General features: G+C 36.8%; 3 protein-coding genes across 11 annotated transcripts in view; 2 read left to right on the forward strand and 1 right to left on the reverse strand.

Moving 5' to 3' along the window:
* The window catches only part of P2RY12 (purinergic receptor P2Y12), a 46,410-nt gene extending 40,322 nt beyond the window's left edge, over nt 1-6,088 (forward strand). For all 4 annotated transcript variants that reach the window (XM_003894951.5, XM_017955787.3, XM_009201515.4 and 1 more), the window contains 2 exons: nt 2,158-2,322; nt 4,072-6,088. In XM_003894951.5, the coding sequence (XP_003895000.1) occupies nt 4,086-5,114 (1,029 nt within the window). In that variant the 5' untranslated portion in view covers nt 2,158-2,322; nt 4,072-4,085 and the 3' untranslated portion in view covers nt 5,115-6,088. The remainder of the gene's footprint in view (nt 1-2,157; nt 2,323-4,071) is intronic.
* The window catches only part of MED12L (mediator complex subunit 12L), a 341,626-nt gene that overhangs the window by 92,475 nt on the left and 223,229 nt on the right, over nt 1-25,922 (reverse strand). The gene's annotated exons all lie outside the window — the stretch shown is intronic.
* Nucleotides 13,668-16,896, forward strand: P2RY13 (purinergic receptor P2Y13). The gene is made up of 2 exons (XM_003894949.5): nt 13,668-13,761; nt 14,239-16,896. Exons 1-2 carry the CDS (start codon nt 13,717-13,719, stop codon nt 15,253-15,255), a joined length of 1,062 nt encoding a protein of 353 aa, XP_003894998.1. The 5' UTR covers nt 13,668-13,716; the 3' UTR covers nt 15,256-16,896.

The raw sequence follows: 25,922 nt of genomic DNA on the forward strand, positions 1-25,922 counted from the left end.
AACTTGCTCTGCTTCCATTCATATGAATATGTACTTCTGTTACTGAGTTACTTTTCACTTAAAGATTTGTGTCACTTTCAGCATTAAGTGGTCTAACTGGCAGCCTTCCTCCAATGAAAAAATGTTATCAGAGGTGGTTCGTAAATAGGTATGTGGTTGTGAGTTAGAAATCAGAGGAAAGATAAAGTTAATTTAGATCAAGAACTGAAGCCCTTCTTTTAGCCCTCAAATCCCTACTGTTAGCCCTTCTAGAAGTTTAGAAATATAAGTTCTCAATAAGGTAGTATAAGTAACCTAAATTAGTTTTCCTTTAATATGGCAGATTGATTTGTTAAAAATAATCATCATTTTCTTGTATAAGCCTTGTTTCATCTGACGGTCTTAGAAAAAGCATCAAAAACATCCTTCAGCATTTACAATTTGTTGTAAAGGCAAGTATGGTGCTTATTTTACTGAAAGATGTACAGCCATCCCATACATGAGATTCACCTCTCACTCCTGGGCCTCTTAGTGGGAGAGGAGTTGAGGAGAGGGCATGATAGGGAAGATTCTCAGGTACAGAAATTCACAAATACAGATTCTAGGACTAACTAGACAGCACAGGTCAGAATGGGGTCTCCATCTAACTTCACCGCTCTGCTCCTCAGTTCCCTTCATCCAGAGAATGAGGATGATAACTACTTCAGAGAGTAGTTGAGATAATAAAGTGAGTTAATTCATGACAGTATAAGAAATTAAATATTGGCAACTATTATTTGAAGTACATACGGCATAAAAGCTCTTTTTAAAATTGTGGGTCTCTGACAAATAAGGAAGGTGGAGATTTGTTTACCACAGAAGTCATATTTTAAAATAACAATAAAACTCTTTCCGAGAGTTTAATACCAAACTAATCCCTTTAAGACGACTAACATTTGGGGATTATTACATGCCTGAAATGACTGATATTAATAGCTTCAAGTTCTAAATGGCAACAAAATTCTTATATCCATTTAAATCAGTGGTCCTCACATTTGAGTGTACTGAGCATCAATGGAAGGCTCACTAAAATATAGATGCAGGGTGGGGCACCCCAGAGTTTCTGATTCACTCAGCTAGGTTGGTGCCCACAAATGTGCATTTCTAGCAAGTTCCCAAGTGATGCGGAGCTGCTCCTCTGCATTTTGAAAACCAATGAAGATATTTAACATGTAAAGATATAGACAAACACTCAAAATGCAGAAGAAATAACCAAAACATGTGTTCACAGCAAAGGCACCAACACAAATGATTTCCACTGATAACAGAAAGACATTGCAGTTTGAGATACCAGGGGTGCGTGTTTCCACAAAGCAATATTTACATAAAGTTAAAGCAGCAAAACACTTTGCCCTTCAATCTCACCCCTAACATATTTTTTGCCCTTTTGGTTTCAAAGTTAAATAATTATAAATAATTGTGATACAAGGATGCCTTAATTTAATGTTATATTTTCCCAAAAACTCAAAGGTAAAGAAACAAACAAACAAACAAAAACTGTTTATATTTAAATTCTATTCAAGAAAAGCACAAAGGACACTGTAAATAATAAGCCTGGCAATGGATACAATCACTTTTCTAATGTAATTTTGGAATCTGCTAATTTATAATAGAAGGAAGCTGTTTCACCTACAAAGGAGTTAATCAAACACAGGTTTAAAATAATGACATTATTAACCAAGGAAAAAACAAAGGGCCAGAGACTTAACATCTCTAACCAGCACGCATTTTGAGTTAACGTAATTACTTGTTAGAAGAAAATACATCACCCAGTGTTGTACACAATATATTTCAGATAAATTAACCACCCAAGAAAGCAAGCTTAAAATCTTCTCCAGGAAGCAGACTGCGAAGGTTTGATCTCAACTTGGATTTATCGTTTGCAGAGAAAATAACCATAACTCGAAGTTATAAACCATCAACTCTATAGCAGGTTTCAGCAAAAAGCCACAAGATTTTAAATTGCTTTTTAAAAGATGACTTCTCAGCCATCCTCATCCCACATTTCCTGGGAAATAAAAGCAGAAGTCCTAAAAGAGGAGAGAGAGAAATTCAGTGTCTGCATAGCTTTGAGTCCAGTGTCTGAAGACAATCTCCGATTGTAAAGCCCTCTCTTCCTCTCCTTCTATTTCTCTATAGAACACTCAAGACTTTACTGATGAAAACTCAGGAAATTCTCTATCACAAAGAGGTTTGGCAACTAAACTAAGACATTAAAAGGAAAATACCAGATGCCACTCTGCACGTTGCAATAACTACTATTTACTGGATACATTCAAATCCTCCAGAATCAACGGTTATCAGGTAATGTTATTTCTACAAATACTTGACAAATATAGGTATTTACACTCTGATATGTGTGTACATTTTTGTCCAAGTTTCTCTTAAAATTGTAAACCTTAATAACTATCAATGCAAGCATGTATTTGGAATAAAAATTAAAATTAAAATAGAAGTCTAACTAATGTCAGAGACAACTGTTAATTAACCTCTTCATTAAGAAAAATTATATAAAGCATAGAAATAAAATATAAATGGTCTTAGTTACCTTGCCTCAAGTATAAAATGAGATTTAAATACAGATAAAGGGAGCTGAAATTCTCAATGTCAAGAATACTTGTTAAATAACTTACAGATTAAGCAAAATGTATATTCACAAAGTCAAATTTCCAAAAGTGTCAGGGATGAACTAAGACCATACAGTAGTAGCAGGGAAGGTTAAAATCATTGATCTTGTATTACAAAATATTAGGTTTTGTTTAGTATTATTTTAAAGTGCTAAATAGGTGAGGAGATGTTGAAAATTGAAGCCATACTGTGACATGATTCTTAATCATTTTCTTTCCATAGTTAAGGATAGAAAGGAATTCCACGGACATTTTGGGAAATTTAAGTGCTACATTCATTTATCTAAATACATCTTACATGAAAGTTATTTTTTTTAATTTGTTATTTGTACTTTGAATATATCTCTGATTAAGAATATTTTATGTAGAATCAATTTCATTTATCTCTGGTGAAATAAAAAGATTACAAACATCATTTCAAATTTCTAAGATGTAGATGCCACATAGCATATTCGAATCACTTGTTAGTTTTCTTTACAGCTGTCTATTGTGGTAATAACCTATATCTTATTTTAGCTACCATTACACACTCCACAAATCTGGAAAGTATGCCCTGTTTTGAGGAATGCCAACTCATGACCATATATACACAGGCCATTTCTGTCTCTCATTTTTTTTTTTTTTTTACTGTTTTAAAATGTACACTGAATGATATTCAAGAAAATGTATGCAGCAACTTCAAAACACTGAGCAAAGTTGGAAATAAGATATACACGGGTTAAAATATTTGAAGCAGAATAATGAATCTCTGTGAGGCCAATTTTTGAATGAGTGACTGGGCAATACAGAGGCAGGAATATCTTCCAAATATAAAGAAAAAAGGTTCAGCTTTTTTTTTTTTTTTTTTTTTTTACTGATTCAGTATTTTATTTATTTAATAAGTTTCCCAAGAGTAGTTTATACCAATTTCTTCCCCCTTTTTACTACTTTAGGATTCTAATGGGCAATTATCCATCATTTCTCTCTCAAATGTTTTGACGGTACTACAGGAAAAGAAGCTCAGAAATAAGGATGGTGGGGGAAAAAAGACTGTGAATAGAAACCAAAAAGCTAAAAGGCATGGAGGGGAAGCTAGAGAAGAGTAAAGCACAGCCCCATTATTTCTCTTCTAGCTTTTGCATATAAATATGAGTGAGCTCTGAGTCAAAATGTGCTTTAAGAGGGAAATATTCAACAAATAAAAAAATACTAAGCATCTATAACTTCACATATTATACTTCACATCATTTCTCTTCAGCAGAGATGCAGTATTTGCTGCAATGAAATATTTTGGGATTCAGTTTTCTGTGTTCCTACTAACTACTACAATGAAGATGAGAAACCTCAACTTTCAGAGAAGGCTGTGTCCAAAAAAGTTACACACAGAGGTAACAGCAACAGTAACTACCTCAGGCTGAAAATAACCATCCTCTCTCTTGTTCTCTAGGTAACCAACAAGAAATGCAAGCCATCGACAACCTCACGTCTGCGCCTGGGAACACCAGTCTGTGCACCAGAGACTACAAAATCACCCAGGTCCTCTTCCCACTGCTCTACACTGTCCTGTTTTTTGTTGGACTCATCACAAATAGCCTGGCGATGAGGATTTTCTTTCAAATTCGGAGTAAATCAAACTTTATTATTTTTCTTAAGAACACAGTCATTTCCGATCTTCTCATGATTCTTACTTTTCCATTCAAAATTCTTAGTGATGCCAAACTGGGAACAGGACCACTGAGAACTTTTGTGTGTCAAGTTACCTCCGTCATATTTTATTTCACAATGTATATCAGTATTTCATTCCTGGGACTGATAACTATCGATCGCTACCAGAAGACCACCAGGCCATTTAAAACATCCAACCCCAAAAATCTCTTGGGGGCTAAGATTCTCTCTGTTGTCATCTGGGCATTCATGTTCTTACTCTCTTTGCCTAACATGATTCTGACCAACAGGCGGCCAAGAGACAAGAATGTGAAGAAATGCTCTTTCCTTAAATCAGAGTTCGGCCTAGTCTGGCATGAAATAGTAAATTACATCTGTCAAGTCATTTTCTGGATTAATTTCTTAATTGTCATTGTATGTTACACACTCATTACAAAAGAACTGTACCGGTCATATGTAAGAACAAGGGGTGTAGGTAAAGTCCCCAGGAAAAAGGTGAACGTCAAAGTTTTCATTATCATTGCTGTATTCTTTATTTGTTTTGTTCCTTTCCATTTTGCCCGAATTCCTTATACCCTGAGCCAAACCCGGGATGTCTTTGACTGCGCCGCTGAAAATACTCTGTTCTATGTGAAAGAGAGTACTCTGTGGTTAACTTCCTTAAATGCATGCCTGGATCCGTTCATCTATTTTTTCCTTTGCAAGTCCTTCAGAAATTCCTTGATAAGTATGCTGAAGTGCCCCAATTCTGCAACATCTCAGTCCCAGGACAATAGGAAAAAAGAACAGGATGGTGGTGACCCAAATGAAGAGACTCCAATGTAAACATATTAACTGAGGAAATATGTCAATCTCTTTGCGTTCAGAACTCATTAAAGCAAAGCGCTACGTAAAAATATTAACTGACGAAGAAGCAACTGAGTTAATAACAATGACTCTTAAAACAAGTAATAGAAGATTTACAAAAGCAATTTTCATTTACCTTTCCAGTATGAAAAGCTATGTTAAAATATAGAAAACTAATCTAACCTGTAGCTGTATAGTATCAAAACAAATGACATCCAATTGGCATGCTGCATGCAAAACTACACAGAATTCACGTTTTGCAGAGTTTTGCCAAAATGAGTAATCATATAATATCTACCGTAATGTTTAAAATACATTATTGCTCACGATTTTATTTCTTCATAATCAACTAAGGAAGAATTATCAATTGGATATAATCTTCTTACCAAAAATGACACTTAAAATGTATATATATCCTAGCCCCTAACCAAATCCTGACCTATTGGGATACTTATAAAAATTTGAGTAAGTGGGATACACAAAGAATAATAACTATTAACTTTTAATTATGAGCAAAAACCTAAGGGTTAAATTTAAACTAATTGAAACTGTATTTGATTGGACTTAGTTTTTTTGTTTATTAAGAAGACACTTGAAGAAGACCTTTACAATAAAGAGAAGAAATATCAAAGTCATTAAAATAAGGAGAGTTACTTTTATGATATTCTAACACTAAACAATATAGAAATATTTCCTTAATTCTAGAGAAACTAGTTTTACTAATTTTTTACAACCTCAATAATACCATCATTGACACTTACCTTTATTAACTAGCTTCTAGAAAATACCTGCTAATTAGGTTAATGAACATTTTACGTTAGTGAAAAAAATTAATTAAATATGATTACAAAGTTGCACAGCATAACTACTGAGAGGAAAGTGATTGATCCATTTGTAATTATTTGTACTGGTGTGTATAAAATACAAAATTTACATTAAACTCTAAATCACTCTTTGGTGTAAATTCTTTGTTGAAAGATATTAGATACCATGACACACCTTACCATATACAACTACATCGAATCCAGTTAAGAAAGAACTAATGCCAACACTTTTATTACATGTTATTGTGCAAAGTCTCTTCTAAAGATGATATCTCATTTCAATAAGTTCAAATGTAAATGATAAAACAGGTCAGACTTATGACATGCAGTCTAATTCTACACAAGACATATTCGCTATTTTAACATAAACAAAACATATAACACATGTGGAAGTTTACATCACTTATCTCAATTTTGTATGATCCTCAGAGGTGACTCTCAAAGGAGGAACAGATATCAACACCTAAATATAATGCCAGAAGAAATAAAAGGATGTATTGTTGTATAAAGTTCACTGAACTTTAATAATAATCACTTTTATCGAAACCCTCCACAACCTCTGCTGAGTTCTATTTCAGTACGAAGCTGAACTCATTTAACTACTAAGTGGTATTTATTTCCAACCAGCCACATTTCCTTCTCTGGCACCACTAAAAGTGAGCACTTAGTGTCAATGGAGGTACAGGGACAGTTCATATAGTATATAACCTATATACTGCTGGGATAAACAGCACTAACAATTTCTGCTATGTAGACTAATACAGTTCACTCTAAAATCATATGCATAAATTTATATGTTCTATAGGAATACCAGGATATTTGAGGTAGAAGATAATCTAGAGATCAACTAATCTAACCTTCTTCTTTTGCATATAACAGAAATGAAAGGCAGACTTATCCCTCCACCCATCCAAGTCAGGGGTAGAGGCATGGATTGAAATCGACTACTTCACAGTGTCATGGAGGTCAGATGTTGGGAGACTGCAGAGTGGACACAAACTACCCCAAAAATCTTTGTCACTGAGATGACAATTTCCACAAGAAAGGAAATAAACAAATGTTAATAGTAATATGGTATTTTAGTAAAAATAACTGAAAGTATTTGGAATTACTTATGTTTCATGGGTATGTATATATGCCATAGAAATTTTACATAAAACTCTAAAATCACACTTTGCTGGGATTTCTTTATTCAGATAACTTAGACATCATATACTCCTACATCAAACTAAACCCATTAAAAACAGTGTGAGAGTATTTATGGATTGCTCATTATACATAAAACACACCACTATCTCTAGTTTTTGGCATATTAATATATACATTAACCCCACATTTCACAGTTTTTTGTTTTTTTTTCTTTGGAGATGGAGTCTCGCTCTGTCGCCCAGGCTGGAGTGCAGTGGCACGATCTCGGCTCACTGCAAGCTCCGCCTCCTGGGTTCACACCATTCTCCTGCCTCAGTCTCCCAAGTAGCTGGGACTACAGGCACATGCCGCCATGCCTGGCTAAATTTTTTTTTTGTATTTTTAGTAGAGATGGGGTTTCACAGTGTTAGCCAGGATGGTCTCGATCTCCTGACCTTGTGATCCGCCCGCCTCAGCCTCCCAAAGTGCTGGGATTACAGGTGTGAGCCACCACGCCCGGCCCACAGTAAGTTTTATTTTTTTAAATGAAGCCAAATTCTGTAGACTCAGGTCCAGACGTGAGAAGTTCAAAAGATGAGACAACAAAATGTAGTCTTGACCATAGCCTCAGTGGCTTACAAGTCCTAAAGGTATTGGTTATTGACAGTTTTTCTCAGTGATTTCTTACAGAAAAGGTCTAAAGCAGGTGTTGGCAAACTATAGCCCATAGGCCAAATCCTAGCCCACTGTCTATTTTTGTACAGCTTGGGATTTAGGAATGTTTTGTTTTCATTTTTGTTTTTAATTATTATGGATACACGATAGCTGTACACATTTATGGGAGTAGAATGACAGTTACCAGAGAGTCATGGGGAAGGAGGGTTATAGGGACTGGTAAATGAGTACAAAAATACAGTTAGTGAGGAGGAATAGTATCTAGTGTTCCATAGCACAACAGGGTGACTACAGTTAAAAATAATATATTGTATATTTCAAAGTAACTCAAAGAGTGGTTCCTAACAGAAAGAAATGAATGCCTGAGGTGATGGATATCCCAGTTACCCTGATTTGCCCATTACACACTGTACACTTATGTAAATAATATCATTTGTACCCCTTTTCAAATGTTTCTGAGGAAAAAAATCAAATGAATAAAATTTCATGCCGAATGAAATTTATATGAAATTCAAATTTCAATGTCCATAAATAAGGTTTTATTGTAACACAACTATTCAGGTTTTATCTACGGCTGCTTTCATGCTATGACAGAGCTGAGTTGCTTTGATGTAGACTGCATGGCTCACAAAACCGAAGTATTTTCTAACTGGCTCTATAAACAAAAGAAGACTGGGGAACCTGGCACAGGCTCACACTTGTAATCCCAGCACTTTGGGAGGCCGAGGCAGGCAGATCACCTGAGGCCAGGAGTTTGAGACCAGTCTGGCCAACATGGTGAAGCCCTGTCTCTACTAAAATAATTCAAATTAGCCAGGCATGGTGGTGGGCACCTGTAGTCCCCGCTACTCAGGAGGCTGAAGTAGGAGAATCGCTTGAACACAGGAGGGTGCAGTGAGCCGAGACCCAGCCACTGTACTCCAGCCTGGGCAACAGAGTGAGACTCCATCTCTAAATAAATAAATGAATAAAAATTTTAAAAGAAGACTGCTTCTCCCTGGACCAGTACTTTAAAAACAGGCAAAAAAAAGCCTTTTGGGGAAAAAAAAAAAAAAACCTCTCTTTTTGTACCTAGGTGTTTCAGTCATTTTTTCACTGAAAACATCTGATCCCTATTCACTGCCAACACTCAAGGTGTGATTACAATACTGCCAGTGGGAACTAAAGATGTGGAAATACACTTAATTAATAATCAATAGGCAGTGAGAAATCACCTGATTTTTTTTTTTTTAATGGAGCAAGAGCATGAAAAGGCAATTTCCAGGAGAAATACAAATGGCAAAAAATATGAAAAAACACATATCATCAATAAGGAAATAAATTTATATTTATATTACATGTATTTTTCACTTACAGGTTTCAAATTAATTTAAAATATTTTTTTTCTTTTTTTGAGACAGAGTCTTATTCTGTCACCCAGGCTGGAGTGCAGTGGCGTGATCTCAGCTCACTGCAACCTCTGCCTCCCGGGTTCAAGCAATTCTCTGCTTCAGCCTCCTGAGTAGCTGGGATTACAGGCACCTGCCACCATGCCTGGCTTATTTTTGTATTTTTAGTAGAGACAGGGTTTCACCATCTTGGCCAGGCTGATCTTGAACTCCTGCCTTCATGATCCACCCGCCTTGGCCTCCCAAAGTGCTAGGATTACAGGCGTGAGCCACCATGCCCGGCAAAGAATCCCACTCCTAATGGAACTATAAATTGGTACAATCTTTCTGGAAAACTATTTGAAAATATCATTTAATATTTTGACAAATAACTTTTTCCTGGAATGACTGAGTCAATAATCCTTCTTCTAGGAAACTTCCTACAAATATGTTAGAAAAAATGCTCAAAAATATATGGACACATACACGCTCTATAGCATTGTTTTTAATAGAGAAAAACTATTATTGTAAACAAACTACATGCCCATCAGTTGCAGCTTAACTATGTTAAATGTATGTAGCATAACTGACTTTAAATTTGATTGGCATGTCATTAGAGATATGGAGATCAAAACCACAATGAGACACCATCTCACACCAGTTAGAATGGCTATTATTTAAAAGTCAAAAAATAACAGATACTAGTGAGGTTGTGGAGAGAAGGGAACACTTATATACTACTGGTGGGAAAGTAAATTAGTTCAGCCACTGTGGAAAGCAGTTTGGCTTTTCTCAAAGGACTTAAAACAGAATTACCATCTGACCCAGCAATCCCATGATTGGGTATATACATAAAGGAATAGGCATCATTCTATCATACAGACACATGCAAGTGTATGTTCAACACAGCACTATTCACAAAAGCAAAGACATGGAATCAACCTAAATTCTCATCATTGGTAGACTGGATAAAGAAAATGCAGTACATATACACCATGGAATACTATGCAGCCATACAAAAGAAAGAGATCATGTCCTTTGCAACAACATGGATGAAGCTGGAGGCCATTATTCTAAGCAAACTAACATAGGAACAGGAAACCAAATACCACATGTTGTCACTTGTAAGTGGGAGCTAAACACTGAATTTATATGGACACAAAGAAGGAAACAACAAACACCAGGACCTACATTGAGGGTGGTGGGAGGAGGGTAAGGACTGAAAAATTACCTAGCCGGTACTATGCTTATTACCTGGGTGACAAAATAATCCGTACACCAAACCCCTACAAAACACAATTTACCTATGTAACAAACCTGCACGTGTACCCCTGAACCTAAGTTAAAAAAAAAATCAGGTCAGTCTACATGTACTAACATGGAATGAAACAAAAATCCAATATGTAAATAAATGTAAATATATTTGTACAAGTATAATGGCATGTATATGTAAGGGGTACTAACTTTCACTTTCTATTACATATGTTTGTATTTCAATTTTTAAACATATAATTTCCTTTTATAATAAAAATGTGAAATATTAAATGTTTCAAATAGCAGTGAATTTATTGTCTATCTCTAGTTACATGTAGATATTTTCTACTATTGTTCTTATTCAGAAAAATAGATTGCTACATTAATAAAAAGTGTAACTTATTTCAGCTTATTATTACCACTTTTAGTTTACCACTTTTAGTTAGTCTTGTATGGAATTTTTAAAACAATTTCACATAATCTGACAAAGTACTGTGGGATACTTTGATGGGAAGTAAAAGTCTTTTCTAAGAGTATAGAAGTATAGGAGTTCCTACTTCAATTTTCATCCCAAATGAAAGCAAATACTTCCTCATCTTTTCACATATTATTTATATGGTAATGGGCCTTGGACTGTCTATTTTGATCCAACTGAGAAATCCCAAATGAGACTACAAATGGAAATAGTAGTTTATTCCTATCTGGCTAAAGACTGATTTCTGGACTTTTCATTTTATCTTCTTTGTATCCCTTCTGATCACACTGCTTTCACTCAATTTACGTTGGCAGAAAGTTTCACAAGTCCATTAAACTTTGTGGCTGATTGTTTCCTTCTCACACATCAGGAACTTACAGCTCAAGAACTCCAGAATCTGGCAAACAATTCCATTGTCACCCTATCTATGGCTTACTCGGAGGCAGGGAGTGAGGCAGGTTCCAAGCATGGGCTCTGGAATTAGACCCACCATGTGACTTTACAGCAGGTTTGGGTTGCATGATTCGGGGAAAACGGCTTAACTTCTGCATTCCTTTTTTCTCTTCTCTAAAAATGGGACCAATCTCTGGGGATTGTTAAGGATTAAATAAGATAATATAATCACTTAAAACAGTATAGCAAGTGAGACTTTACTGATTTTTAACTACATATCCTTAGAGCCCTATAGGATCTTAAATGTTTAGTTTATACCCATTTGATAGTCTTCTAGCTTCTGGGATCTTTCACTGTATCTTCTTTGATCCTTCTCTCCTTTCGTGAGACATCACCATACATATGCACAACATTCCAATTGTCTTTCAATTTCATTTAACAAGAAACTTACATGATACCTACCACATGACAGACATTATTCTAATCACTAGTGAATGTTCACTGATTTTATTCTTTTAACAACAGTGTAAAGCAAATATTATTACTTATTTTATTGTAAAGATAAGGCAACCATTTCATAGTGAGCATAAGCAGCTTACCTAAGGTCACAAGAAAAGAAAGAATTGGAAAAAAGAATTGAGCCCAGGCACTCTGGCGCCTAGCCATTCTGCTGAGCAGTTCTCAGCTGTGCCCTCAAGGGCAAAAGGTCTCCCCAGCAAGCAACGGTACTCCTGCAAACTAAGGAAAAATCAGCTAATACATAAGAAGCACAAACATATAGAAATGAATGATCTATTGGATATTTACTGTGGTCAAACACTTTGACATCTAGCACATTTAAGAGAATCTATTTCCATAACTCTAGAAACAGGCACCATAAGTCAGTTCCTCTTTGCAAAGTTTCCCACACTTCAGTGTTTTGAAATTTGACCAAGAAGTGATTTCCAGTGTTCAGATTATGAAATTATCCTGCAGAGAATTTCTCTTGTTTAAAGAAAAACGATTCCAGATCTTCCTTTAGATTACGGATCTGGGGCTACAGGAAAATTTACAATTAATTTTGCAGGTTAAATTTCTCTACTTAAGAAATAAAGGATTTTTTTTTTTTTTTTACCTCTACTGAAGCAAACAAAAAGATATACATTTATGTTTAAGACATACATGTATGTTCCGTTACATTAGTGAAATCTTGAATTTATACTCCCATGGATTAATTTATTTCAGTCAAAGAGAAATTTTTCAAACTGTGCCATTATTGGGTAGTCTAATCAAAACTATTGGACATTGTATTGCCCATATTTTAAAATGTCCAGGGGTATATTAAATTTTTATTCTCAGAATCCAAAGCCAAGCCACCCAAAACTTTGTGATCAACTAACACTACAGTCTCGTCTAACTCCATGGTAACACTTGTGGCAAGAAACATGAAATGAAACTCACCACGGACAACTCCACATCCTCCATAAGATCTCCTAATTTCTGCTTTTCCTATGCCTACCTGGCAAGTAGATTTCGGCCAAGGACAACTTTCTTTATGCAAAAGCACCAATACATCTTTCCAAACTTGAAGAGAGTTAAAGGAAAAAATGGACAGATATTGGTCCAATGTTGATTGATGAAATTCCTGAAGCCCTCTGCACTCATAATATACAGAGTACAGAAAAGATTTCCAAAAATGGCCCTCTACTAAGTGAAAGAGTATAATATCTCTAACCGGGTTTGCAATTCACTCCCATGGCAATGGGACTAAAAGTCACTAAAAGTGCCTCCTACATGTCAAGCACTATTCCAAGCAATCAATTCATTCTTACTAACACAGTGAGGTAGATGCTATTTTCAAACCCATTACACAGATGAGGAAATTGAGACTCAGAGCTGTTGAATCATTTGTCTATAATCTAATCACAGTTAACTGGTGGAACTGGGATTCTAACTCCAAAAATCTGGCTCTAATAGACTTCACCTCTTAGAAAACGTCATGTTAACTCTCAGAGATCTCAAAACCAGAAGACTAAGACAAATATCTACAAAAATAAATGTACTGTCCTCCTGAACACAAATTACTTAAAAATCCAGTTTACAAGGATACAGAAGATTATTCTGTCTGATTTTAGGTGGTCTTATTCTCCTACTTGATTGTAATATGGGACTGTTTTCTTCATGTTTCTACTTCCCACTATATACAAGAGGCACTCAAAAACTTCACTGAACATGCAGATCAAGAAGATAAACTTCAAGAAAGTTATGATGAGGAAATTTAAAGATAATTGCAAATAAGCTTCTTTATTCAAGTCACAGATTAACAGTATGAAAATTTGAACTAAAAGAGAGTATTAGCAAATGGCCCAAAGGTCTGAATATGAAGAGGTTCTCATGGGTCACATTACATAAGTAAAAATAAGGAAGGAAATCCACTATAAGAAAGCAGAACATTTGCTTCACATGCTCTTTTGTAAGCTGAACTAATGACTGCCGCAAGAAGAAGACACAGAGAGAGTATCCTCCCAAAGGTGAATTTCAATTTTTATTATGAGTGTGCTTGCTTATATAAAAGGCAGAATATGCTTAAGGGAAAAAAGTGCTTTAAAGTTAATATTCTACAAACCATAGTTTATGAGCATAAGAAATTACATAATTTACAGCAATCTGATGTATTAGTAACAATTAATGATGTATTATTATCTCTTAAACAGTGTTTTGTTTTATGGCTAACAGTAGTACCTGTGAATGAGGTAGAACCTGTTATTTGGATTTCACAAGGATGTGAAAGTAATGATACTGTTAAAAGTACCAAAAATGTATTCTATGCTTTAAAAATTCTAGCCAGAAAACAGTATTTTCCTTCTCAATACATCTATTGAAAGTGTTGGATAAATGCAGGATGTTAATATGCTATAAACCTAAAGTCTGTTTTTAAAAAATAGCATTTGAAAATCATGAAGGGATTTTTGTCTTCTTTTGTTTGTATATATGTTTATTGGTAACAGGTGACGTTGGAAGCAATGAACACCACAGTGATGCAAGGTTTTAACAGATCTGAGCGGTGCCCCAGAGACACTCGGATAGTACAGCTGGTATTCCCAGCCCTCTATACAGTGGTTTTCTTCACTGGCATCCTGCTGAACACTTTGGCTCTGTGGGTGTTCGTTCACATCCCCAGCTCCTCCACCTTCATCATCTACCTCAAAAACACTTTGGTGGCCGACTTGATAATGACACTCACGCTTCCTTTCAAAATCCTCTCTGACTCACACCTGGCACCCTGGCAGCTCAGAGCTTTTGTGTGTCGTCTCTCTTCGGTGATATTTTATGAGACCATGTATGTGGGCATCGTGCTGTTAGGTCTCATAGCCTTTGACAGATTCCTCAAGATCATCAGACCTTTGAGAAATATTTTCCTAAAAAAAACGGTTTTTGCAAAAACGGTCTCAGTCTTCATCTGGTCCTTTTTTTTCTTCATCTCCCTGCCAAATATGATCTTGAGCAACAAAGAAGCAACACCATCGTCTGTGAAAAAGTGTGCTTCCTTAAAGGGGCCTCTGGGGCTGAAATGGCATCAAATAGTAAATAACATATCCCAGTTTATTTTCTGGACTGTTTTTGTCCTAATGCTTGTGTTTTATGTGGTTATTGCAAAAAAAGTATACGATTCTTATAGAAAGTCCAAAAGTAAGGACAGAAAAAACAACAAAAAGCTGGAAGGCAAAGTATTTGTTGTCGTGGCTGTCTTCTTTGTGTGTTTTGCTCCATTTCATTTTACCAGAGTTCCATATACTTATAGTCAAACCAACAATAAGACTGACTGTAGACTGCAAAATCAACTATTTATTGCTAAAGAAACAACTCTCTTTTTGGCAGCAACTAACATTTGTATGGATCCCTTAATATACATATTCTTATGTAAAAAATTCACAGAAAAGCTACCATGTATGCGAGGGAGAAAGACCACAGCATCAAGCCAAGAAAATCATAGCAGTCAGACAGACAATATAACCTTAGGTTGACAATTGTACATAAGGTTAACCTCTATTTATTGATGAGACTTCAGTAGATAATGTAGAAATCAAATTTAATGAATAAGAAAAGATTGGAATAAATGCTCTCTTACATTATCCTAGTGTACAGAAAAGATTACATAAATTTTAACTCCACATACATCTATTCATAAGCTGAATGAACCATTACTAAGAGAATGCAACAGTACACAAATGGCCACTAGAGGTCATTATTTCAAGAGCATTTCACTTTAACACTTTGGAAAAGATTAAGGAGAATGTACATCCCTACAAACCTCCCCTCCAAACACCTTCTCACATTCTTTTCCACAATTCACACAACACTACTGCTTTTGTGCCCCATAAATGTAGATATGTGCTGGGGGAAAAAAAAAAAAAAAAAGCCAAACTCCTGAAGTCCGTTGTTGAAAACTGCAGCCAGCGGTTGAAAGGGATGCAGATTTAAAGAGTCTGAGGAACTGAAGTGGGTCAGCAAGACCTCCAAAATCCTGGGTAAATGATTTTCTCCTTACAATTACAAACAGCCTCTTTCACATTACAATAATATACCATAGGAGGCACAAGCACCATTATTAAGCCTCTTTGCTTACACCTTAAGAGTGTACAATTCAAGTGTAAGAATGCTGTGTTAACTATTCTTTGGAATTCTCCTTTTGTCCAGCAAATATTCTAATGATGGTTAAACATGCCACCACTCAGCAATGCCTTCCTGGCATTGCCACAACCCCTATGCCCCTGCCCCACCCTCCTGGTTAAAAATAATTACTTCTACTGTTTGGGTGTGTGATAGGGTTCTCAGTGCAGATCCCCCTTTTCTAGTTAGCTATATTCTTGACTGTATCCCCTAAAAATGTTAAAGCTTCTTGAGAGACAGACATGCCAGGTTTTCTTGGTATCTCCCACAATACGCCCTCCAGTCCATGGTCTACAGATGTTTAAATAGAATTGCTGTTCTCGATCCACACAAAGATGGAATTGCCGACCCATAATCAGTAACATCCATATTGGGAGCTTTTTCAAAGGATGGTGACCTGTTTGTACTTATTTACCTTGGTACTTTTTCTTGCATCCTTTTGTGATTCAAAAAATAAAACGCAGCTTTCTGAAATGATGGATAAGAGTCTACATCTTCTAGAAAAAATACAGGAAGGAGTAGTTAAGCTCTGTAAATGTGCCATGAGCTCCAACACGAACATCATAAGGTGAAGCCCACGTTTTCTTCCATGGCCTCAACGACCCTAGAACTTGCCTACCTTTCTGGCCTTACCTCCTAGCTACTTACCCATCTCTTGAACTTTATACTCTTGTATACATTTCTAAGTTTCAGAAAATGCCACGCTCCATTCTGGGACTACACATGTATATTTCCCTCTGGTGCACCTGGAAGACTCTTATCCATCTGTGAAACCCTATGTTGCCATCAAAAAATACTACCTGGCCAACATCCCACCATCACCTCAAACCCAATCACCCCCTCCTCTGTATGCTGTCACACCTATATTAATAAACTTATCACACTGCATTGTAATTATTCCCTCACCTTTGTATCTACTCTTTTAATAACCGATGTATATTTTTGAAAGGAGAGATTGTTTCATTGTGCAATCAATAAATGTTTGATAAAATAAAGCCCATTTGGTTTATTTTATGTATTAGAGAAGCAAAAGGGAAGCCAATTCTCATTGATCTTTTTATTATCCAAAGACAATATAAATTTATTGAAATGAAAGCTCAAGCTCTCTCCAGTTACTCTCCCATAACATGTATGTAGGGCCTGAAAATTGTGGTGCTACTGGGTTCAGTAGTGAATGATCATGACAATAGCAGATCATGGAATAGCCAAATGCAAAGTTTTAAAGCTATTGACAAAATCCTTTAGCTATGTACTATTGATAATGGTTAAGTAAAATGTGTAACTGTAGCATGTAAGAATCACCTTTAGAAAGTAAGTACTCTTGATGTCTGATCATCATTCTCTCAAATAAAGGAATTAAATAATCATTACTACTAAGGATGTCATCAAATCTGTATTACCTCTACTAAGTACATTACACAGTCACAAGTAGACTATAATCTTGTAAATAACTGCATCTAAGCTACCTTTGCTAAATAGTGAGGTATGTTTTGTGGGGTAACCTATGTATTTTGCCTCTAATGACATTTTCAATCTCTACTTAATGTGGGTACACCTAAAGTATACAATTTTTAGGAAAGATCTTTCAAGATAAATTCCAAAAGCAAATCTGTCATCCATAAATACAAACACTTCATTCCATTATAATATTCCACTCAAAGCAGAGTGCCTGATCTGTAGAATAAAATAATCTATTGTATCAAGAACTTGGTGAAGAGGCATGGTAGAGATATCTTAAAATCACATTCACAAAATGAAGAACTTCCTAAACTAGCAATCACAAACACTAAGTTCTAAAATATTTTTAAAAAAACAAGATGCTACAATATAGCCATAAATGATATACCACAAAGAATAAAAGAAAATAGTAGCTTTGGATAGAATAGGTAAGCTCAGAATACAAAAGCTTTTCATCAAAAGTTAAAATGTAATTACTTTTATAAATAAATAGGATAAGATCTTCCCAATAACTTTCAAGAAAGAGCAGGGTTGAAGGGAGTGCAGTTCCCACACATGGCAGAATTCTTGAGAAACCAAGGAAAGTAACTGTAAAGTGGGAAGGATGAGGCAGAGAAGGAGTGAGAATTCTCAACTCATAGAAGCCAAAAAGGTAGATAAAGTCATTATCTCATAATTTTAAAAGAATCATTCAATCTTATTAATCCCATTATTTATTACATTCCATATCCACTTAAAAGCTTTTCCTTTCATAACTTTCCAAGGTATTCTTTCTTTTTTTTTTTTTGAGACGGAGTCTTGCTCTGTCGCCCAGGCTGGAGTGCAGTGGCCGGATCTCAGCTCACTGCAAGCTCCGCCTCCCGGGTTCACGCCATTCTCCTGCCTCAGCCTCCCGAGTAGCTGGGACTACAGGCGCCCGCCACTGCGCCCGGCTAATTTTTTCTATTTTTAGTAGATACGGGGTTTCACCATGGTCTCGATCTCCTGACCTTGTGATCCGCCCGCCTCGGCCTCCCAAAGTGCTGGGATTACAGGCGTGAGCCACCGCGCCCGGCCCCAAGGTATTCTTTCTAAAATACTTAAACCTTACCCTGACATAAACTGTATTCCTTCAGCAAGTGAACAGATCAAAGTTCACACGGATCTTAGCAGAATATCCAGAGCAAAAAAACCCAAAGCCAGTATTATCTATTATTTAAGAAAAAACATACTTAGAAGACAGTAGCCCTACTAAGGAAAGTGCAGAATTTACAAATCATTGGAAGTACCCAGAAACATATCTCAATATTTGAAATTTTACATAGAAATCAAATGTAGGTAATATGAATACAGAACACATCTGCTATATTAGTTTGCAAATTTTAGTGGCTACCAGAATCAGCTGGAGGGAGTCTCAAAATACAGATTGTCAGATCCATCAAAACGACAAAAGCAGTACATCTGTCTCCTTTAATAATCCCAGGCAGGCTATGAAATGCTTATTATCTTCATTTTAGAGATCAAGAAGTTGAGAAACAGAAAGGCTAAGTAACTTGCATGAGGTCACAGAGCTTGCCATCTGCAGGAATGGGGCTTTAATTGAGACGTGGCTTCTAAGCCCATATTCTTAACCACTGTATTTACAACCTCACATCTAATTTTCTCAAGAGAATTCACAATTCCAGTTTCCCATGCTATAATTCCTGTTATTTACAGAACTTCCGTAGCCACCCCCATGCTCCCTGACCCCACAAAAACAATACATTTCTGTGTGGGTAGTAACCAGCCCAGATGCTGCCAGGTCTTAAGCCCTGACCTAGAGGCTAACGAGAACCTCCCAGGATCTTACCCAAGCAGCTCACACTCATTTCCTGAATGCCTGCTGTGTGCCAGGCTCTTTACAAAGATTATCATCTTTCTAATTCTTACTACAATCGTATGAGACAGATACTACCAGGTTCTCCAGTTAAAAACAGGAACAAAACTGAAGCACAAAGTAAACATACACCTTGCCCATGGTGCACATCACTCACCAACAAATGGGGCAGAGCTGGGACTGAAACCCAGGTAGGTGGTCTCAAGACCAACACCTCAACTGCTCTGGTCACCACCTCTCTGTCATGTCAGACTTAGCAAAATTCCTCAAAGGCCCCACTAGGGAGAATGAGGAGGAGGTTTCTTAGAGGGGAAGAGAGAAGTCTCAACATGAATGGGCTTCAACAACCTTGGGGGTATGAATGATGCAATCGTGGCACCTACGATTACTTCAGAGGTCCCTCCAGCACTTGAGAGCTCAGGGGGAGTAAAATCCCCAAGAGTGGATTCATTTGTTCATTTAGCCAGTCATTCCTTCATCACCAACTTGAGTACAGGACCTTTTGTGTCTCTAGAAGGTGAACACTGGTAAGGAACACAGATGATAATGACTCGAGATGTGGTAAGAGGTGTGAGAGACACACCACAGAAGTTCAAAGGAATAGGTAATTAATTCCACATGGAGAAAATGAAGACGGGTTCACAGGAGATGGAAATTTGAACTGGAACTTGAAGAAAACAGAGCATTCAAAAGGGAACCCTCCGGCACAATGAGCAGTTTCAAGGCAGGCTCAGGTAGGGGTGGAACTGTGTTGTGGTTGGACCCTCGTGAGGGTTGCAGGGGGCCTGAGCCTACACCACATGACATAGGGAATACATTTGGGACAAAGATGCAGGACTGTACAGCTAAGCACTGTACTGGGACATCTAGTCTTCACTAATGAGTCACTGAAGGTTTCTAAGGTGAAGAACCACATGTTCTGGGCTGTGCTTTAGGAAAATCAATTGACCAGCTATAGGATGATTCTAGACTGAAGGAAGAGCCAGTGGGGCCAGGTTAATTAAAGAGGTCTTCCATGTATGCAGGCAAGAATCATGGGGAAAACATCTGACATGGACCTTCCAGACATTCTCAGGAAGAGAGGTTTTAAGGTCAGAGTCCAAGACCATTGAAAGTGGGGGACTCTATGTAAAACATGTGATTAATATGTAAAACATATTAGCAATGGGATCCATAATGCCTCCACCCCCTTCTCCTCTAATTGAGGGTTGACTTTTCTCAGAATCGTTAGCTTGAATGATTTGCTAGGTCATCATCACAGAAGCAGATTTGGGGTATGTTCCATTTGAGGCATCAGTGAGAGAGGTAGGGTCAAAGAGCCCACAGCTGGGCCAAAACATGGACCTTGGCCCCAAAAATAGAAATAGACTAGAGGTGTAGGGAATAGTCTTTTTTGAGACAGGGAGAGAAAAAGGAACGAGATGAGAACCCCAGAGGCCATACTACACAAGTCTCGTGGTCAGAACAGACAGAAGAGGAACAGGGGATGATGCCTTGCAACTGGGAGGGCAGGTAGTGTTAGCGAATTAAAAGAAGAAACAGGAAGTCCAGTGTACTGAATACCAAGGAACAAGAGAGATTCAAGGAGGAAGGGATAGCCAAAAGAATCATACACTCTAAAGAGGTCAAAAGTGATGAATCTATAACTATAAGGTCAATGATAACTCTAAAGTGGAGGTGGGGTGAGCTCCAGTTTGTGAATGAGAAGTGAGGAAGAAGAAGCAACTATTATCTTCCCATAATGGATAAGTCAGTTTAAAAGAGTTCCATGGGGGGCCAGATGCAGTGGCTCACACCTATAATCCCAGCACTTTGGGAGGCCGAGGCAGGTGAATTGCTTGAGCCTAGGAGTTTGAGACGAGCCTGGACAACATGGTGAAACCTCAACTCTATGAAAAATACAAAAAAAAAAAAAAAAAATTAGCTGGGTCTGGTGGCGTGCACCCGTAGTCCCAGCAACTCCGGAGGCAAAGGTGGGAGAATCACTTGAGTTCAGGAGGTTGAGGCTGCAGTGAGCCATGATCACACCACTGCACTCCAGCCTGGATGACAGAGCAAGACCCTGCCTCAAAAGACTTCCATGGAGAAACAAATCAGCTTTTATATTAATTAGGCTTTTCCCAGGGATTTCTATGAACATGTAGAATAGTTATTTCCTACGCTATGATGTGCAGAGTGAACATGCTCCATGTGAAGTAGTAAACAGAGAAGTACAAATCAAATAGTTGGGTGTAACCACACAGGCAAGAGAACCCAGCCTTGGTCAGAAATTGAGTGTACCACTATTTTCAGTATCCATGTAACCTGGGTTTCTGCTTCCTCGCCTCTGTTCTCATTCTAATATGAAGTCCTTATAGAAAAAAATAAGATGGGAAGGATGGCACGGGGAGAAGAGATGCGGACACTAAGAGAAAATGGCAGGAATGGAAGTTGAGACAGTTGCGGGGAGTGATAAAAGGGAAAGAAAAAGGCAAGATAATATGAAAGAGAAAGGAAACTAAATTTAAAACTTAAAGAAGTAAACCAGTTCTTTAAAAATTACATAACTTGCTGAGCATGTGAACTTTTGCCACTCTTGTAATACAACTCAAACTGACAAATATAACGTGATGAGGCATAATAATAGAATGTCCACCTTTATTTTTAAACTTCAGTTTAAACGTTAAATGTTTGTATATGACTTTACTTACTGGTGTCGATCTTAAGTAATTGTATCTAATGTATTTCTGAAGGGTTTTATAGCTTTGAGTTTTTTTTAATATTAGCTTTATGTATTGACTTTATATCATATATACATATAATGTCACTGGTCTTAAAATCTTTGTTTTTGTTTTTTTATTCTATTTAACTGCACAGCTGAGTTTCCTAAGTCCAAAAATGCCCAAACTATGAGTGAATGAAACTTTAACCTGAACACAGTAACCCTACTGAGATGACCTCCCTTCTCTCCCCATATATTCTAACCTCAGCTTTTATAGATTCCCACAATTTTAGACAGTCTGGAATACAGAAGTCCAAACTTCCTCCTTTACAGGAGAAAAAAAACTGTCAAAAAAGATTATAAAAAGTATTTCAAGCAATCATCAGTTTGTCACTAATAGGAAACCAGGAGCTTTCTAAAAGCAACCAAAATTATGGATGTACCTTAACTTCTGAGTTGAGGCATATCATTCCAACTCTACCATGCATCAGACACCCCATTCATTCACTTGCTCTCCCTTCACCTTCTGACAAAAGACAAACTGCTCCTGTTTCCTTAAATGCCAACCAAGTTCCAAACACTGTGGAACTGCCCTGTATATATTTACCCTGAATAGATTACCTCATTTAAGCTTTACAACCCTACATGTCAGGCATTCCCATTCTCATTTTCAGAAGAAGATATGCCTTGCCCAAAGTAAAAAATGCTACTAAGTGGAGATGCTCCAAATTGGAGTTTACCTGACCCCAATCACTAGTCTTGTCACAGCCGGACACTGCCTCTCGCACAAGCAAGATTTACAAAGCAATGAGATAGATTAAGTTGCCTAATATAGAAAGGAGTATCAGTAAAAGGACAACAGTCAGAGATGCAGCCTTATCTCCAGACTCAATCTCCAAACCACCCCCTTCCCTTTAATCAAATGAAGTTCTCATACCAGAAAAAGGTGTTTTGCATAAAGCAGACCTGATAGATACAAATAATTTCAAATGACAGATTAAACACAGTAATTCAAGCATAGGGACCCAATGATACCAATCTTGTCAAAGGACTGACTATTAAAGGGTTTCTGATAATTATACTCAGCACAAATTCTCAGCTACTGGATGTGAGCCACAATTAGAATGACTTGTGTACAGAGATGGAATAGTAAGATTTGGGCAAAGGTTTTACTATAATCCTTGTTGTGTGTTCCAGCCACATGGAAAAGACCAACATGGGCATTCAAGAGAGATCACCTTGAGCTATGTTGCAATTAGATCCCTGCTTGTCTTTGTTTTGTAATAATGAGTTAGTGTTACTATAAAGGACTATGACGCCCTTTATATGTGCATTTTCCTTGAAGAAGAAACAGATACATCTGAGATTAGTGATACAGAAAAATGAGATTATAACACAAATACTATGCCTACCAACACCAGGAGGAAACACTGTCCCCAGGTCCACACCAATGCTGAAAAGCCAAATAAAGAAGGGAGGAAAAAGTCATATGCCATGGAGAAACCACTAGAAGACCTAGGTTAGCCTTGGTAATACATTTGCTCAATGTCTCATACCAAGAAAGTGAGGATTCAGAATAAAGAGTTCATTTCAGGACTGAGAAAGGCTTACAAGTAATCTTACCTAATTTTAAATCCAGAAGACGTGACACTTTTTCTCCTTGAGCACCCCTGTCTCTTTAAGAATATACTTTGAAAAAAATCAATAAAATTACAGGAATCCTCATCTGAATTGAAGCCAGTTTGTTGTTATTTTGAGTAGAAGTGCTATGCTATGCAGACTCTGCCATTTTTCATGATGATTCATAAATAATAAATGAGGTACTGCTCGTAATTTGACATTTTACTGTTGTCAGTAAATATGTTGGGGTGGGGAAGAGTATATGTGAAAAACAGTAATAATTTATAAATCTAGATGAAATCTAGTTAAACAATTCTTTCAATTTGTTCGTAGTCTAAATATCTTTAAAAATAATGTTAGAAGGAAAAAAATCACCCTAGTATAAAAACAAAACAAACAAAAGTTTTTAAAGTTTTCTGGTGGCCAAGGCACGCGCGCACGCACACACACACACACACACACACACACACCCCCCAGGATGTTCCATATTTAAAATAAATTTGGGATTTGTAAAGGCTAAACAAAATTAATAAAAGAGTGCCCCGCACTTAACAGGATTTTCCAATGAAATGGAAAGGAAATTATTGCTACAAAGATTCCCGGGGCTTTTATGAAATGTGAGACTTGCTATAAAAACCAGCAGGAAAAAAATTATGCAGGTTTACCTTTCGATTATGTGAACAATAATAAAGTTATGGGTTGGCTGTTAGCTGCTCCTCGCATCAAAGTGTTACACTTTTTTCATGACTAAACATGTATTACTTCCCTTTTGGAATGTTAGGTAAGACCAGCTTTCACAAGTTCCAACTTGAGACAGGCATAATATAGCTTAAGACTAATGCATAAAGGCTGCCTCACATTAACTTTTTTGTTACTATACTAAATTTGCACTGCCAGCGAACGAAACACTGAAACACACCAAGCCAGCTGTTATGCTACTGTTCCAGGCATGTTGCTTATAGAGGTATTGGGAAAGGAAAAAGTGCATTCTATCCCAAGCCCACCTCAGGAGAAAAAGGGGGCCACCTACTGTAGTGAAGGAACATCACTTTACTTCCTACTTAACATCATCACACATAAAGTTAAAGATGCCTCATTATACAGGAAAATTTCACAGGCCCCTCACAAGCCCTTCTTCACACTTAGAAGAACCTATGATAACCCTTTCACAGTAGGCCCCTCCCTTTTTAAAAAATGTCTTTATTCTTATAACAGAAGCCTGTCAAATATCTGTCAGAATAAGCTCCCTACTAAGATTTTACACACATCACTGGAAATTTGGGGTGATAATCCTCAGTACTTGCAGCAAAGTTCTTTGCTCAACATACTTTTATGGGGGCCACAAGAGATGCTTCTCCCTTTGACTGATGCCTTTAGTACTTGACAGTTGTTCTGGCAGTAAAATGTCAAATTTTGAGCAGTACCTCATTTATTATTTATGAATCATCATGAAAAATGGCAAAAAGGTCAACACAAGAATAAGTCTCCCAAACTGAAGTCTGCATAGCGTAACTCTTCTACTCAAAATACAACAAACTGGCTTCAAAATATAATAATAATAATAATAAACAAAAGAAAAGAAAAGAAAAAAGTAAAGAAAAGAAAAAAGAAAAGAAAACTGGCTTCAAATGCTAAAAGTGAAATCAATGGGGAAGTACAAAATAGCACAGGGAGAGTCAAAACTAAATGAAGGATTGTTTGTAAGTCTTCAAATTCTTATAAGATTGGGCCATTATTAAGTTGGCTAATTGTTATTCAAACACCTTCCCTAGGACGAGCTACTTTTTCATAACATACTTAACCCACCCAAAGCAGAATGGAAAATAATAATAATAATAAAATTGTAGGTGTCTGTTTTTGTATAGTTAGGAAACAGGAAAATACAAAAGATATAATTTTCACACCCAACTCTTGATTTTTAAGTTAAACACCCATTTGTTTTTCTGTAAAAACATAAGGAAAATCAACTAGTTCGTACACATTACTTCCTTAAGAAGACATTAAGCAAACACTACGCAATACCTATTAGATTTACTAACTTGAAAAAAGTTTTCGTCTTTGATTATTTTCATTAATCTTCATCCACGGTAACAGGTTTTGATTCCATCTGATGAAAATATTTTTAAATTTATTTAAATGTTGCATTCAAGAAAATATCAGAATCTTTGAGATTCTCATCTGAAAGCACAAAAATTATTTACAAATCAGAAAAAGTGGCTGGGCGTGGTGGCTCTCGCCTGTAACCTCAGCACTTTGGGTGGCCGAGGCGGGCGGATCATGAGGTCAGGAGTTCGAGACCAGCCTGTCCAACATAGTGAAACCCTGTCTCTACTAAAAATACAAACAATTAGCCAGGCGTGAAAGCCCTGTAATCGTAGCTACTCGGG

The sequence above is a fragment of the Papio anubis genome, chromosome 2 (genome assembly GCF_008728515.1).
Source record: "Papio anubis isolate 15944 chromosome 2, Panubis1.0, whole genome shotgun sequence".
NCBI classification, from domain to species: domain Eukaryota; kingdom Metazoa; phylum Chordata; class Mammalia; order Primates; family Cercopithecidae; genus Papio; species Papio anubis.